General features: G+C 40.8%; 1 protein-coding gene across 6 annotated transcripts in view; it reads left to right on the top strand.

Moving 5' to 3' along the window:
- Positions 1 to 15,974, top strand: part of MAGI2 (membrane associated guanylate kinase, WW and PDZ domain containing 2) — a 2,888,931-nt gene that overhangs the window by 850,393 nt on the left and 2,022,564 nt on the right. For all 6 annotated transcript variants that reach the window (XM_044088324.1, XM_044088323.1, XM_044088325.1 and 3 more), the window contains exon 3: positions 10,102 to 10,317. In XM_044088324.1, the coding sequence (XP_043944259.1) occupies positions 10,102 to 10,317 (216 nt within the window). The remainder of the gene's footprint in view (positions 1 to 10,101; positions 10,318 to 15,974) is intronic.

Raw genomic sequence — 15,974 nt, 5'->3', positions numbered from 1 at the left:
GGAGCTTTTCACCCCAGGTCTCCACTGAAAAAGGGCCTTTGCCCAGATGGACAAACTCAGTCAATAAATGTCAAATAAATAAATTGCTGTGCACCTTTTCTGCACCCTACCATATACTGAGCACCACAACACACAGGTGTACAACCCATTGCGGAGTGTGTAGTACTGTGTCAATTATGTCAGCTTTACTTCTCACAGCCCCTATGTTTTTCAGCAACACATATCTGGAATGATATGTGGACAGTTGTCATTGGTGAATGTCTGATCATAGGATCATAGGATCATAGGAAGTTACTAAGCTTTTGGCCCTAAGGCCCTTATAAACCTAACCAAGAGATTAGGCCATGTTTAGACAAGTCAGCACCCAAAGCCCCTGTCCAGCAGGGACATGGGTGGAATCCCAGGGGTTTATTTCCTGTTTCCCATCCAGTTATCCAGGTTGCGCTTGAAAAGGGATAATGAGGTACTCCGTTTGATATGGAGAAGGAGTCTATTCCACAAATGAGGGAGTCTCTGGGACACAACTCTGTCCCGCCAACAAGTCCTATTGATGTCACAGACCAGGTTGCTGTCGCGCGTGCGGGTTACTCGAGTGGAGCTTGACATGTAGATATGCAGCAGTCTCATCAAGGCGAGGTCTGAGATTGCTTTGTATGCCAGACAGAGGTCACCTCTGAGGAGTCTGTATGAAACTGAGTAGAGGAACAGGGCTTTTAGCCTATCTGTGTAGGATAGATGTTTGAGGACCTGGATTCTTCTGGTGAGGAACCTCTGTGATCTATCCAGCTACTGCATGTGTTTTGTGAGGTACATGATGTAGGGAGCACTGTACTCAATAATTGTCCTTATAAGGGAAGAACACAGGGATGTTATGACCTCCTTATCCCTGGATGAGATACCCTTACTTATGGGGTGCACCATATAGAAAGCTTTCAGTACAATGGAAGCAACATGGTGGTCAAAAGTCAGGTTGCAATCAAGCTGGGTGTCCAAATCCCTCATGACTGATTACATGCTTAGGACATTATTTTAAATGTGATAATATGTGGGAACATCAATCTCCCCAAAGGGGATGATGATGCCTTTTTTGGCATTCAGCTTGAGGTCATGTTTCTGGCAACAGCCATTTGCCTGGGTAAGACTCTCCTGGAGGACGTCCAAATCACCCGGGGAATCGATGACCATGCCCAGCCCACAGTCATCCGCAAACCCGGTCAAATGGTTTTGGCCTGCACCTCAGAGAAGCACACCCCGAATAACAGAGGCCCCAAGACTGATCCCTGGGGTATGCAGCTCATTACCGATCTACTGCTTGAGGTGGCTTCCCCTATTTAGATTAGGTGGGTTCTATCAGTGAGCCAGTTTGCTACCCATCTGATAACATATGGATTGATATCTAGTTGAGAGAGTTTGGCTACTATGCCTGATTTACAGCTGTCAACATCAACAGATCATGTATGACCACTCCAATACTCTTACACTGACAACCATCAGAGCATACTGTGGCTATGGGGGGTGTACACACCTTTATTGATTTGACACACACATCCTTGATCTGCCATGGGACCATATCACTGCATATCTTAGCAGTACATGAGAACGATATGTGACATATGCCCTGTACTTTCACATGCAGTGTCTACAGATTGTGTTAGGTGTGCGGCTGCTGACCACAATGCATACACACTGTGTGGGCATATGTGTGCACACCCTTATCATGACGGTTTATCGCACCTCTTGTTGCGTGTACTACAGCAGTCACTGCTCCTGGCAGGGGTATACCAGCGTGGGCCATCGGCATTTGCCAGTGTGTGTTCAGTCTGCCCTACACATGTCCCCCTATTCTGCATTATTGCAAGGTCTACTCATGTGCACATCCCATGGTGTTTACACACTGCCATCACTATTGCTGTGTGGGTAGGGTTACAGCTGCCACAGGTCCTGAACTTGACTATGTGCAGATAGAGCCATTCCTAGCTTCCTTAGGATCCCTGCTGCAGTGCACTGGTGTGTCATGCTGAACCACCCCCCTTCAGCCTTTATGCAGATGCATGACAAATAAGCCCTACACATGTGGTCACTTTTCAGTGTCCCATACACTGAACACCACATGTTGCAACCTAGACCCAGGTGATAATGTGGACTAACTGTAATGCCTTATGCCATAGTGTATCTCTGCAGCAGTTGCCATTGTCCTACAGGAATATACACTGGTGTTGCACTGTATATGGGTGTTGTTCTGAGCATGTACCTACTGTAGGCCATGTCTACCACAAGTATGTTACTCCCTGTGGACACATTCCGCAATGACAGGATGTTAGTTATCATGCAGGTGTCTGACATACCCTTCCAATACCCCATCATTGTCACCCCTGTGAGACTATGCATTTCACAGCAACAATACATGCACATGTACAGCATACATTCAGGATAGGTGTATGAGATGTGTGCATGGAATATACCATCACCATTACATGCCCGGTGTGTTGGCAAGCATCTACATAAAACATACTCACCAGCTACAGGCTGCTGCCTTGGTGGTATCCAGTAGGGACCTAGATAAGAGGGTGAGAGATGCAGTGTCAATGGCCACACCTGTGGCAGTGCTACAGGGTGGGTGCAGTATTATAATACATCAACAGTACATTCCCACGATACTACCACATCTGGAAATCTGTTTATCACTACAATGCAGCAACACAATATATCTATGGCATGTCAGATATGCATGATCTACCTGTATCAATGCAGATGTGCACACAACAGTGGTCTACTGATGTGCCCTGTGTTCTTGCCTGCACGCTCCTCAGCCAGTGTGTGGGTGACACTCACCTCCACAAAGGAGTCCAGTGGTTGACGGCTGTCTGGACAGGCAGGTGCCACGAGGCTGGCCAGAAGCTCCTCCACACATGTCAGGGGGGGATGGATGGCATGGCCCCCCCTGTAGAGAGGTGATCCCCATGGACTGCAGCAGCACATCGACGGGCATTGCGAACCAGGTCAGTACAATGATGCCGGACCTGCTCATAACTGCGGTTGTGCAGTCCGACATCCTTGACCATGTGGACTAGGTCATTCCACAGGGTGGTCCACTCCTGCTGCTCATGTGTGGCCCTGCAAAATAGCACTGGATAGTGCTGGATCAAGTGTGATATCAACACATCATTCTCCGCTTGGAAATAGGTGGGCAACCATGTATGTGCCATCTTGGCTGAAAGACATAAAGATGGAAAGAGGTCTGAGCAACTCATACAGCAAGTTTACCACAGTTTGTAATACACATCTCTGTCACCCGCCCCCCCCCACCATATCAGCTTCAACAAACTGTACACACAACTCATTAGGTATGGCTACAACTTACCTACCAGTGGGACAGATATTGTATTATACCACACTTTCTGCTATGTGATTGTAGCCATGTCCCCTGTGTGGACACTATCATTGCTGGCCTTTTACAGACTATTCACCTGCATGCCATTGTCAGGGCCACTATGGTTCCATATATGCCAGTGGTATGGCTGCCCTGGGATTGCTGCACATCTGACATTCTGTGTTATTGGGGATATCTATGCATGCTGTTGGACATGTACCGGTATTGTGTAGACTATTACTACCAACATATGTTCTATGGCAGATCCACCTCTCCAAACCCATCTGCTCATGATACCTGGTCACATCACATGTGTGTCCCAACCTGGGGCCTCCTCGTGTATGGGTCCAGCAATACCATCAGGTGGAACCACCCAGGGGATGTTGTCCCCCCCCACCCGGGGCACACACAGACATGTTCCTGTCCCCTGAGGTCAGGTCTAGGGTCTGTTCCATACCAGGCTCTTCAGACACATGTGGGATGTGCTACATCAGTCTGAGGCACCCAGTACACATTCACAGGGCCAACATGCTCCTCCTGCTCATCCTCTAGAACATGCACCTTCAGAACATGGACTGCTGTTGTGAGTAGCAGTGGGTGGGAGGCTTTTTCTCATTGTGCCCATATTGGGGCCCATGGGGCATCCACATCACAGACCACACACACCATCCAGGGTGTTTAACTACCACATGTGTCACATACCACCCCTGTAGTCTGTCTTCTATATCTACCAATCCTGACCACCTCCACAAGTGTACCTGCTACACTTCCCCATATTCCCATTGCATACTTCGTAGACGGGGGCAATGTGGTCCCAACAAGGGACTAACATGTGACATACCCGTCCTTATTGCACACACTGCCAGCTGTAGATATCTGTGTGTATTGCTATATGTGCTGGTGCCTCGCACTTAGCATGTATCACTGTGCTAGTAATATAGGGGGCATGTCTTTACATACATATATGTTTGTGTGTTTGTATATATGTAGACATGTACATATAGGTATATATCTATATATGTGTAGATATATGTGATGTTGTATATATGTGCACATATATATGTCTACACATGGCTATCTGTATATTTGTGGACATGCATGCTGATATACATGTATATCTTTATATATTATATATGTGACATATGTACACATATGCATACCTATATGTGGGGTACATTCAGACATCAACTCCACAATCTCACAACACCTTCCTGCACAGCTGCACTGTTCTGTCTTGCTACAACACAGACAGGTGCCACATATGGACATGGCCTGACATTAGGGGGGTATATGTAGGACCCAATTGCAGGTAACCCTATTACACACTTATGGTATTCCAGCATGCTACATTACAGATTAACCTGAGTATCCCGCCAGTGGTGGGCTATAGTTTCCACGTGTCCATCATGATGGCATTACTTCCACCACCAGCTATTGGCCACGTAATATACATACGTCCCATTACACAACACACACTATGATGGCTTACATCTTGTCAGTCAGTGATGACATGCACAGTTGATGGCTATGGCCCACTATCCACAAGGACAGACACTATTGTCCATAGTAGTTGTTCAGTTGAACATCATCAAAGCAACACCTGATGGCACATATAGATCATTCCACATCATCCATCCCATTATTATGGACCAGGTACTACATTCTATTACATGTATATATACTTCACATACCTGTTGTGGGAATGATGTCTTGATGAATGAATGCTGGCTGAATGCCTTTGCCTTTGCCTTAGGCAATTTTTTTTTTTGGAGTTTTTTTGTCTTTCTTTCTCTCTCTTTTTTTTCTCTCTCTCTCTGTCTGTTTCTCCAGTAAATGGCTTGAGCTGCTTTGAATAGATTGCAGCATGGCTTTAGTAGGTGATGCACATGATCAGGTGATGGCCTCTGCACCAATCAGTGTCCTTCACTTGCTAACTGCATGCAGCTTGCTGTGTAGTACTTCCAATTACCACTGTCATGGCAACCAACTACTATAAATCCCTACATCATGTGGGCGTGGTCCCTTTACCTTTCCTGTGTGATGGACATCCTTCCTGTGTATGGGCATCAGTGTTACAGACAGCAAGGAGCAATACCTCTTACAGGAGAACTGGCACACTCAGGCCAGCTACATATTTGAAGGAGGTTCCAGAACTACAGACAGAGTGTGAGTAGAGTTGTGTTATGCTTTATATAGTACTGGTGTTACAGGGTTTGTGTGTACATACTAGTTTACCTTGGAATGCAGTCTGTCTGCATAGCTCTCAATTGTGGGCTTGTCCTCTTGGTGGCATGAGGTGTGCCTATCATGTTTTGTCTGTAGACCACACAGGTCCTGTGTCAGGTATTTCACTGGCAGTGTGTGTGTGTGTGTGTGTGTGTGTGTGTGTGTGTGTGTGTGTGTGTGTGTGTGTGTGTGTGTGTGTGTGTTGAGTGCTATCAGTACATGGCTACATCCATTTATGTGTCTAACCTCAAATCCCTGCCTAAGGGTATGTTGCAGACTATCCTGTAACATCAGCAACTTGCTTAGTGTATGGCAACAGTTTTCCACCTATAGGCCTGTGTTCCAGCCTCTGTCCTCCACCTACATCCCAAGCTTTGCACATATGACATGCTGTTAGGGGTTCTGTAGTGGGCTGTGAGTATATCATGCTGCCATTCCTGTCATCAGTCCACTGCTGTTGTATCCCCCACACATACGGAGGGGCTGGGGCCATATATGTGTGGGCTTCACCTACACAATACATGTGTGCCCTTATGCACTCTAGAGGCCAGTGTATGTAACAGTGGTATATGACCCAGTATTATTGAGTCGGGGGGGGGGCACCATAAATAACCTAGGCTGTTACAACATGTGGGGGTATCAGGGGTGAGCTGCCTTAAGGTATCTGGATGTACAGTACCATACAATTCACCTATATTTACATTAGTTACATAAACTGGGTTAATGCACGCCTATTGCCTCCTGTCATACAGACTGTTCTGTTTGTCAGTGTGCTTGTGATGGCATCAATTATGCCTTGTTATCTAATAGTTACATCCCATTTGGCCAGCTGAGGTCTTTACCACCTAGTGATTGTGTACTGAGTGTAGATAGAGGCTGCTGAACTATACACCTGCATTATTTACTGTTGATTGTTTGTTATCCTGTGGCCCAGTCTGTCTTTACTATTGTACTATTTGAAGGGCTTGGCCTGGACAGCAACAGTTGCGAACCTTTCCAGACTACTGTATTAGTATAACTGTTTCACAGTTGCATTACTCTGTTTATATGGATGTCAGTGTCCGAACAGCTATATGACATGGCATATAGAACTGTAATAGTACAGAAATAAAGGTTTTCCATTTATGCAAACCTGTGTATGGTGTTATATCCTATGACCTCTCTGTGGGTATATGTTGCAGGCAACAATTGTAATTTGCATGGGTGGCTCAAACAGTGTCCAGTTGTTAAGGTGTTAACTGTAGGCATAGTGGCTGTTCCATATTGTGTACACCTTCTACATATGTATCTTACTGTACATGTCTCTGCGTGTGTATGTGTAGTCATATATATATATATATATATATATATATATATATATATATATATGTGTGTGTGTGTGTGTGTGTGTGTGTGTGTATATATTTGTATCTGCATATATGTGTCTGTGTATATGTATCCTGGGGATGTTGATAAGTTCCACATTGTACATTTCCTATCGGAGCCAGACTGTACTGCATGATATGTTACCAATACCAGCCTGACATCATATAGGTTGGATGTGGTACTGTTAACATCTTGTGCCCATGTCGTATCAGGTCCTGGTTATGGGATCTGCAACACCTGGTAGTGTATGGCAGGGTGGACGTGTTTGGCTGTAGTGGGGGTTATACCTATTCCTACAAGGTGTATATTGTTTGGGGCCTCTCAACCCCAATAACGGTGCATGTGGATATATATGTTTTAGTTATTTTCCCCATTGTTATCTACAGATGTATGTCCAGATATACTTATATATATATATATATATATATATATATATATATATATATATATATATATATATATATATATATATATTTACATATATATAACTATGTCCGTATATACCTACAAACATATATATATATATATATATATATATATATATATATATATATATATATCTGCTTACATATATGTAACTTGCTGTGTATATTTAGACATATAGATGTAGACATATATATCTATAGATGTAGGCATTTGCATGTATATATGTTCATATATATTTATATATATGTATATATATATATATATATATATATATATATATATATATACATGTATACATATATATCTATATATATAGATATGTTGTATCTGTTTAGATATTAATATATTTACACACACATACAGCTAAATGTTGGAATACATTCTCTGTACTGTTGAATGACTGGGCTAGATGATATGTTTGTGGATGCATCAGGGTTATGTATATCTGACATGGTTTTGTGTTAAATCACTTTGACTATGGTGTGCAGGGTCTTGGGTTTGAGCCTTGCAGAGGCTGTTTATTTTTTTGCTGGGCAGAACACGGGCCTTTGGGTACAGAGTGATTAAGGTACTTTTAAGTGGGTTTCCATGGGTTTGCGCGGAGGTAAGCACTGCTAATTTCCGGTTGCAGTTTCTTATACTCACTTAGCTTCTAAATTGCTTAACCAGTGTAGGCATTGCTTAACGCCATGCAAACAGGCTTAAGCCAGCTTACTAGTGCTTAAATATGCTTACTACTGCTTATTTTTGCTTAAACCTGCTTACTAGTGCCTTATTCATTATGACACTGACACCTCACATGTGCATTTACCGCAGTACTCCAGTTCATAAAAATATGTTATTTAGTGGGTTATGCAACATAAATATTACTCATAACATGCTTTGCCATGTAAAATGGAATCTGCTACAGTGGAACTCGAACCGGGAATGCCTGCTCGTAAGGCGAATGCTCTGCCAACTACGGTATTGCTATGCAGCTTCATTTGCATATATCTTCCTTGTTACCCTCTTCAGCCATTTAAGCTGCATTAACCATAGTTAAGCGATGGGCACACTCGCACACCTACAGTTAGCTTTCATGGGATTTTTAAAAAAATGTAAAGGGTTTGTTCATTTTATTTATGTATACTGTTGTTGTTGTACACAAGAGGGACTGTTGGTGGGGATATCCAGACACTTATGAGCAGTGTAGCTCATTTCTTACCCCTTTCTGCTGTTCTTCATTGTGGGGGCATGTATATTCTGAGAGCTCTACTCTCAGACACCGCCTCTGCACTCTTACACACTCTGTGTAAGCCTAGGAACTTAGGCAGCGCGTCTCATTATTATGCATGGTGTGCTGCCATCCTGCTTCTAGACAGCCTCCGTGCAGGACTAACTTAGTCCTGCACGGAGGAATAGTAAATCCAGGGGTTGATCATAATCTATGTTAACAATGCTGTGCTCTGTAGTTGTTTCTGTATGTACTTAAAGCAGAAGTACAACAGAAGTAAAAGAGTAATACCAGCAAGTGCAGTTTTCTTTAAAATAAGATTAGCAATTGCATATTTATAGTACCTCTATTTGTTCTGACTGGCAGTGACACTTACAGTCTGTTGTGTTCAGATAGATAACATAATATCCCTACAGAGTGATGTCTTTAGCTGAATCTGCAGTTTTCATCATTTAGTAATTGATTTGTCACTCTTGTTATTAGAACAAACTTCTGTGAGGGTTTTTCATATTCACCCATACTGTACATTGGTACACACATCACATCAGCTTCAAAGATAGTGCCTACCTGTGCTGCTGGAGCAAAGGTGCAGCACTTTTTTGGGGAATGCATTATCCCTTTGTGAGAGTTACGGAGTTTCTCCGGTATTATTGTAGACTTCTATAGTGTCATTTGCTTTCACTTGTTTTCCTGTCACAGAAAGCTAAAATTAGTCTGAAGACACTAGCCCTTTGGTTGTGATAAGCAGATGCTAGATAAATGAGAGTATTACCTTTTTTGTTTGGGGAGAGGGGTTGCAGTTATCTAATTTATAACTTTCAAGTTCCACAGCCCAAAAAATGTCATAAATACTTTTAATCTCATGAGTGCTAAACATATAAACTGTATGCAGTATTTACAACTAATAATGTAAAATGTTTATAATAGCATTATTTTTATACTTTTAGTGACAGAACTATAATCTACAATGCATTTTTTTTGCATTCACATTAAGTATTTTCAAAGAATGCTAGGGAAACACCAGAAAAAAAATTCTGTAAAACTATTTCATGTGTTTTTTCTAGATGTGATCAGGGCATAAAATTTTAAAGCCAAGAGCTAAAAAACATTTCACCCAGCTAGACTAACACAGAGGTTTTAGACTATGAACTGCATTCTGTAATCTAAGGTTTGATTCTCCCAATCTCCCTTAGTCTACTGTGTTACTGAAAAGTCACCTAACTAGATTGTTCATAATTCTGAGTTAATGTTTAGTGGTTATACCTAGTACACATGTAAATAAAAAAAAAAGTTTTCATTTGGGTGGGGGGGGGGGCTGTGCATCACAGGACCTAATAAAATCAGATAAAAATAAAAATTTCTGTCACACCATAAAACCTCATTCTTTTTGCAGGAGCTCATTTAATTGTTGACTATCAAAGAAATAAGAATTGTATGATTTATTATGAGATGTCCCCAGTTCCAGTATTATTGGTAATAACTGTTGTTTTCTTTTCTTCAGATAACTATTACGGGACCCCTAAACCTCCAGCAGAGCCAGCCGCATTACAACTGAATGTGACAGACCAGCTTCTTCCAGGTGCCAGACCCAGTGCTGAAGGGAAACGGAAAAGAAACAAATCAGTCAGTAACATGGAGAAGGCAGTTATTGATCCACCAGAGGAAGACGAGGAAGAGAGACCTGTTGTAAATGGAAACGGTGAAATCATAACACCAGGTTTTGCATCTTTTGTTTTAAATGCCTCCTTTTCTATGTGGTTTATAGTTTTATGATTTCCATCCGTAAGTGCCAGAAACTAATCATTTTAAATATCGCTGTTGGCGGCTGTCACTATCATTGTTCGGTTTGGTTATTTGTAAGCAAAAAACAAACTAAAGAAGGTGAGAGAGAATGCAACAATAATCTGGAAGTTAGAACACATGGAGAGGGTGTAAAATCTTTTTTTCTTAAAGAAGGATATAAATAAGTGGAGAGAGAGATAAGAGAGAGAGAGAAAGAGACAGATAGAAGACAACAGTAAACTAGAAGGAAGCAAAAGTGAAAAGGCTATGAAAACTTTAAGCAGGGCTGGCATACCTAGTAAAAACAATAAAATTATATGGAAGAAAGAAAAGAGAATTGAGAGCAAAAGAGAATGTCCACTGGGTAATGGATGTTGTGCTGTAGAAGAGGAAGATGAATAAATAGGGAACACTGACACACGGCAAGAAAAAAAACACAAAAGGAAGTTCACGTATAAGAAGAGTATCAAAACGATAACAATTATAAATAAGGAAAATTAAATGAAGGTAAAGAGGAGCGGATGAGTAACGACAAGGGGATAAAAAAGAAGGGAAGTGAAAAAATGGAACTGATAGAAAAGCAGAATGGCATTTCAAATGTTAGAAATTAAAATTTAGTAAGGAAATTCCACATTCTGTGCATCTTTGAAGGGCGATCCATTTATATCTAATAGGCCTGAAAGAATGAATAAATGAATGAATGAATGAATAAATAAATATTGAAAATAATAAGAATGCATTAAAAAAGATTACAGAAAAAAAAAAGTATGGGTGACTGTGTGCTAAATGACTGAGAACTTTCCTGTGCCATGACGGGAAACATAGATTTTTTTTTTTGGGGGGCTGGATTCAGTAATGAAGAACAGGCATACAGTCATCTAAAAATAGACAGGCAAGACTTGTATGTTTCTATGGGTCCCTATCAGATTGCCAAAGTTTCAAAACTTCGAACATCATATGGTCGAGAGCATATGATCGAAGTTCTGAAACTTCGAACAGTTTGAATGGAGATCGCTGTACAGTGCAGAATGGGAAATTTACTATTTTCCTCAGTGTAATACGATCTTGGACTTGGTATATTTAATTTGCAGGAGGTTGGGGTGCAGGAGGACTTGCACCACTGAAAAAACGTAAGAAAAAAATTGTTTTTATTTATTTATTTTTTTATTTTAGTTTCAAAGTTTCAAAACTTCAATGATATGGACTCAGCCATATGATGTTTGAAGTTTTGAAACTTTGGTAATCTGATAGGGGCCTGTTTTTACAGCCTCTATATGTGACTGAATGATATAGAGAACAAAGATATTGTCATCCTTTATCAACAAGTTGCACAGATGATAAAGGAAACTCCAAATATGAACAAACAATTTTGCAGTCATTGGTATTGTATGTGATTTTTTTTTAATTATGTGAGTGAAAACATATAATGATAATTGAGGAAACTGAGATGTTATTTAAATAAAAGGAAGTACCATTTAAAGCCTACTGGATCAGAACAGACAATAAGTAATAGAAGGAAAGCTGATGGCCAGTATTTAAGGATCTCTATTTGTTTATGGATGTGAAGGAAGGGCCCAAAGATTGGATAAACAGGGCAGGACACAAAAAAAGAAGTAAAATAAACCATTAGAGTCACACTTAGTATGTGAGAGTGAAGATAAGGGCAAGAAGCAGAGCTCTAGTTGGAATCAAATGTTTGTAGAGATCAGAGGGTTGTTTCACAGATGTTTTCTCTAAGGAAAAGTCATCAGTGTGGTGGTGCAGTGTTATTCTGCAAGCAAACATTTTGGTCATGGTGAAAGAGATATGAACAAAAACAGTGCAACATTGATGGTCTTTCAAGAATTGCAAACTTAATGAGTAAATTGTTAGATTGTTTAATACTGTACAACTCCCTGAAGTCAAATAAATGCACTTGTCTGGATTGACAAGTAACTGAGAAATCTGCTGTAATATGTTGTTTCTTAAGTATACATGTACCTGTTATTGCATGGAATATTACTAGTGCAAACAAAAGTAGATAGCCCATGAATCAGTGACATCACAGTTTAAAAATAATGTAACCAGTGGTAACTGTACCATAAATTTTGTTAATAAAACGGATGTGACCACTGGTAATTATAGCCTAAATTTACATTTTGTCAGTCATAGGGCAATGGGTAGATGACTAGTATTATTTTTGTCATCACTTAAAAAAAAATAGAACAGTTAAACCTGATGATACTAAAAGAAAAAAAATCACCTGGTTTAAAGGGTTACAACTGTGGTTAGAATGCAAGGAGTGTTTTGTGAAACATGGACCAAATGTAGAAAATGTGTTGGAGATTTGCAATGTTAAGACAACACTCACCTTCCCAGCCTGAATACATAACTCCCACTAGATCATCTGATCTCCACCAAGAGCTTTATTTGTGAAAAACACACTCTATAGCATGCCATCAACCTCCCTTCTGGGAGAAGTGTACAGGGAGGTTGAGTTCACTCCTTGTCTTCCCTAGCTAGTTCCTTCTCTACCTGGATTGTTATTTGAACCCATGTCCTCTGAGTCATAGTCAGAGCTCCATACCACTATGCCAGAAAGATAGATACAAGCATACTATACTATATCTTTTGCTTTCTGGGCTTTGACATGTGAATCCATTGACACTTTGTTGATGGACACTGTGCAAACATCAGGTCAGTTGTACTGCATCCTAATGTAAATCCAAACTGTCATCTCCCCACTTACTTTCTACTATAAATCAACCTATCCATAACTTTCATGCAGTATTATAGGAGTTTCATGCCAATATCCTGCCCACTGTTGCAAATGTTCCCTTTGTTCTTGTACACTGGTACTAGTATGCTTATTTGCCAGTTTTTTGGGATACATTGTTCTGTCCTTACTGCTATGCATACCCTGTAGAACCATTTCTCCCAACATCTCAATCATATTTTCCTTGACCTCATCTGAGCATGCTGCATGCCTTGACTTCATTTGTCATAGTGCTGTTCTAACTTCTTGTAGGTGGGCTCCTCTTCTTCTTTCATTGTAGAATATGTCTAGGGTAGTACTGTTTCTTTCATTCAGAAGCTGTTAGAAGTCCATATGGACCCAGGCAGTCCTTTTATCCTGTTCTTTTTATCACAATATGTGCATTCAGGACCTCCATTGTCAACAGTAACTCATGTTGTCAGCTTTATCAAGTAGGTTCTGCAAACGCAACCTAAATGCACTCTTTTTCTTGCTATCACAACCCTGCTGTGGGGCATAGGCTGAGATTATAAATAGTACTTTATCGTTATTCTGAAGTTTAATTATCACAATGTCGGTCACTAATTCTGATGATGTCCCTCTGCTGAAGCCTCTCCCACACCACAGTTCCCACCCCATTTCTAGTTTGCCTACCCCCCCCCCGAATAGTAGACTCAGGATTCCAAGTCATGTGGCATTGCTGCATTGCTTGTCTCCAAGTCTAGAGGATGCTGAGCCACCTCCTTACCATCATGTTATTCACTTCCAAGCTGCATTGTGTCTATAAACCTATATTGACTGTAATGATCCTTTGTTCATGTTTAGCAAGTTGATTGGTTTTATGTCCAGCTTTCTCTCAACACAGTTATTCCAAGTGATCCAGACCGGGCAGCTGGAAACCAGCCGGCCAGTAGCTTATTCTCCCTGGGCTACTGGGCTTTATAGATAACATGCATTAGTAAAAAGGGGTATGTAGATCCCACCCCGCTGTTAGCACTGGGCTCTGGCATAGGTCAGAATAGTACAGGTCTTCAAATCACATACTGCCTGCAAACACCCATGCCCATTTTTGATGACATTAGTTAATGTGACCAAGTCACTTAGAGCCAATTTTTATACTGTCAGGTTTAGAGCCAATGTTTATACTGTCAGGTGGCTAACCCTGACATGGCTTGCAGTCTGTGATCCATGTTCTGTTGTCTAGAAGATACTGCACGTCACAGTTGATGCCCAAAGTGGCTGTTCTATAGAATTTTTTTCCTGGTTGGCACAGTCTAGAGTCTGTGCTACTACCCACAACTCCATTCTTTGGTGAGTTTGAGGTGGAAACATTCTCAAATATTCTCTGTGTTAAAAATGTATCCCTTTGACATATTCTATTTATGTTGCAAAGGAGATTGAAGTCCTATGAACAGTTATTCATGCTACATTTGGACTTGCAAATGTGTAAGAGGCCTAAAATGATAGGGTCTGCTAAGGCTGTATACATTATACAGAGGTTGCCTATTAGTAACCTGTATAATCCTGAGAAGTAGGACAGGACTTTGAGACAGAATCCAGAGATTTTATGATTTAGGTCGTTGATTTTTTTAGTGATAAAGCACTGTGGTCACCTCAGTTGCCACAAGTGTTTGAACAGGTACATACTGAATGGGTCATTATATTCAGTGTTTGGCCTGATGAGAGTCGAGTAATGTGGAATGCTTACATCCCTGGAACTGCACATCTTACCTTTTAATATAAGCTGTGCAATGAATAATAATTTTCGTACAGTAGTGGTGATCAAAGGACAGTTCATTGTTGACGTATGTTCCCATCTCTGACTACTGAAAGAACTTTTGGTGTTGGAGAGGTGCTGTCAATGTGATAATTACAAGGAAAGTCATCCTTGCCACAGTATACAACTATACAATTATACATGTCTTATCATTTAGCTTTAGTCCAATGTTTTGACATGAGTGGGCAGCATTGATAACCTGTAGTTAACTGGAATGTGAATTTAACCAGATAGCATTGAGTGCAACTTGCAGTTTGCTTCAGTTAAGATAAACTGAACTTTGTGAAGCTCTGAAACTACTGTTTGTTCAGGGGAGTTGCTGACACTGATTTGCTTGTTGAAAAGAGGGTGCTTCTAATAGGAACTTTCTGAGTAATTTCTGCTGTGAGCATTAATGCTCGTCTCTATGAGACTAGAAATTCACAAATATGTACAAATGCTGATGATACGAAACCTAGACATACCTCTCAACCATACCAAATTCCTCAGTATTTACTGGTTTTGAGGGCAAAATAATGGAATGCCACGAATTTTCTAAGTGACCCCTTTAAATCCCATTTTTTTTGTTACAATTTTTCATTGCCCCTGATGTCATCATGCATCGCCAGCATTTCCTGCAACATCATCAATGTGCAGGAGCATGTAAGATGACATCAACATCATGAGGCAGTGTCTAACTGCCTGATTGAGACTGGGTCTGGTAAGTTTAAGAAAAACATTTGTTTACTTCTGCAGCTCACCCACAGATTGCAGCACCTGCCAATCAAGAGGACATGGCAGTTACTGAGTCATTTGGGTGCTATTTATAATTTAAGATGAAGAGAATTAAAACAAAATACAAGGTGAGATTAGAATAATTCATAAGAAATGCAATTATGATCTTGTTTACTGGTAATAATTAGTTGTGAAGTGTTTTCTGTTGTATGGCTAGCTTGCTGACTGGAATGTAAGGTGCCTCCTTTCTAACAGTCTTAACTTTGAAAACCTGTTGTGTTTGATGCAGTGTGTTATTGGCACAGTTACTGGGTGGTTTGGGTGTTATTTACAATTTAAGAGGAAGAGAAATGCTGATAAATTAAAA

The sequence above is a fragment of the Protopterus annectens genome, chromosome 11.part0 (genome assembly GCF_019279795.1).
Source record: "Protopterus annectens isolate FY-2018-M chromosome 11.part0, PAN1.0, whole genome shotgun sequence".
Classification (NCBI taxonomy): domain Eukaryota; kingdom Metazoa; phylum Chordata; order Ceratodontiformes; family Protopteridae; genus Protopterus; species Protopterus annectens.
This window is presented reverse-complemented; position numbering and strand designations above follow the sequence as displayed.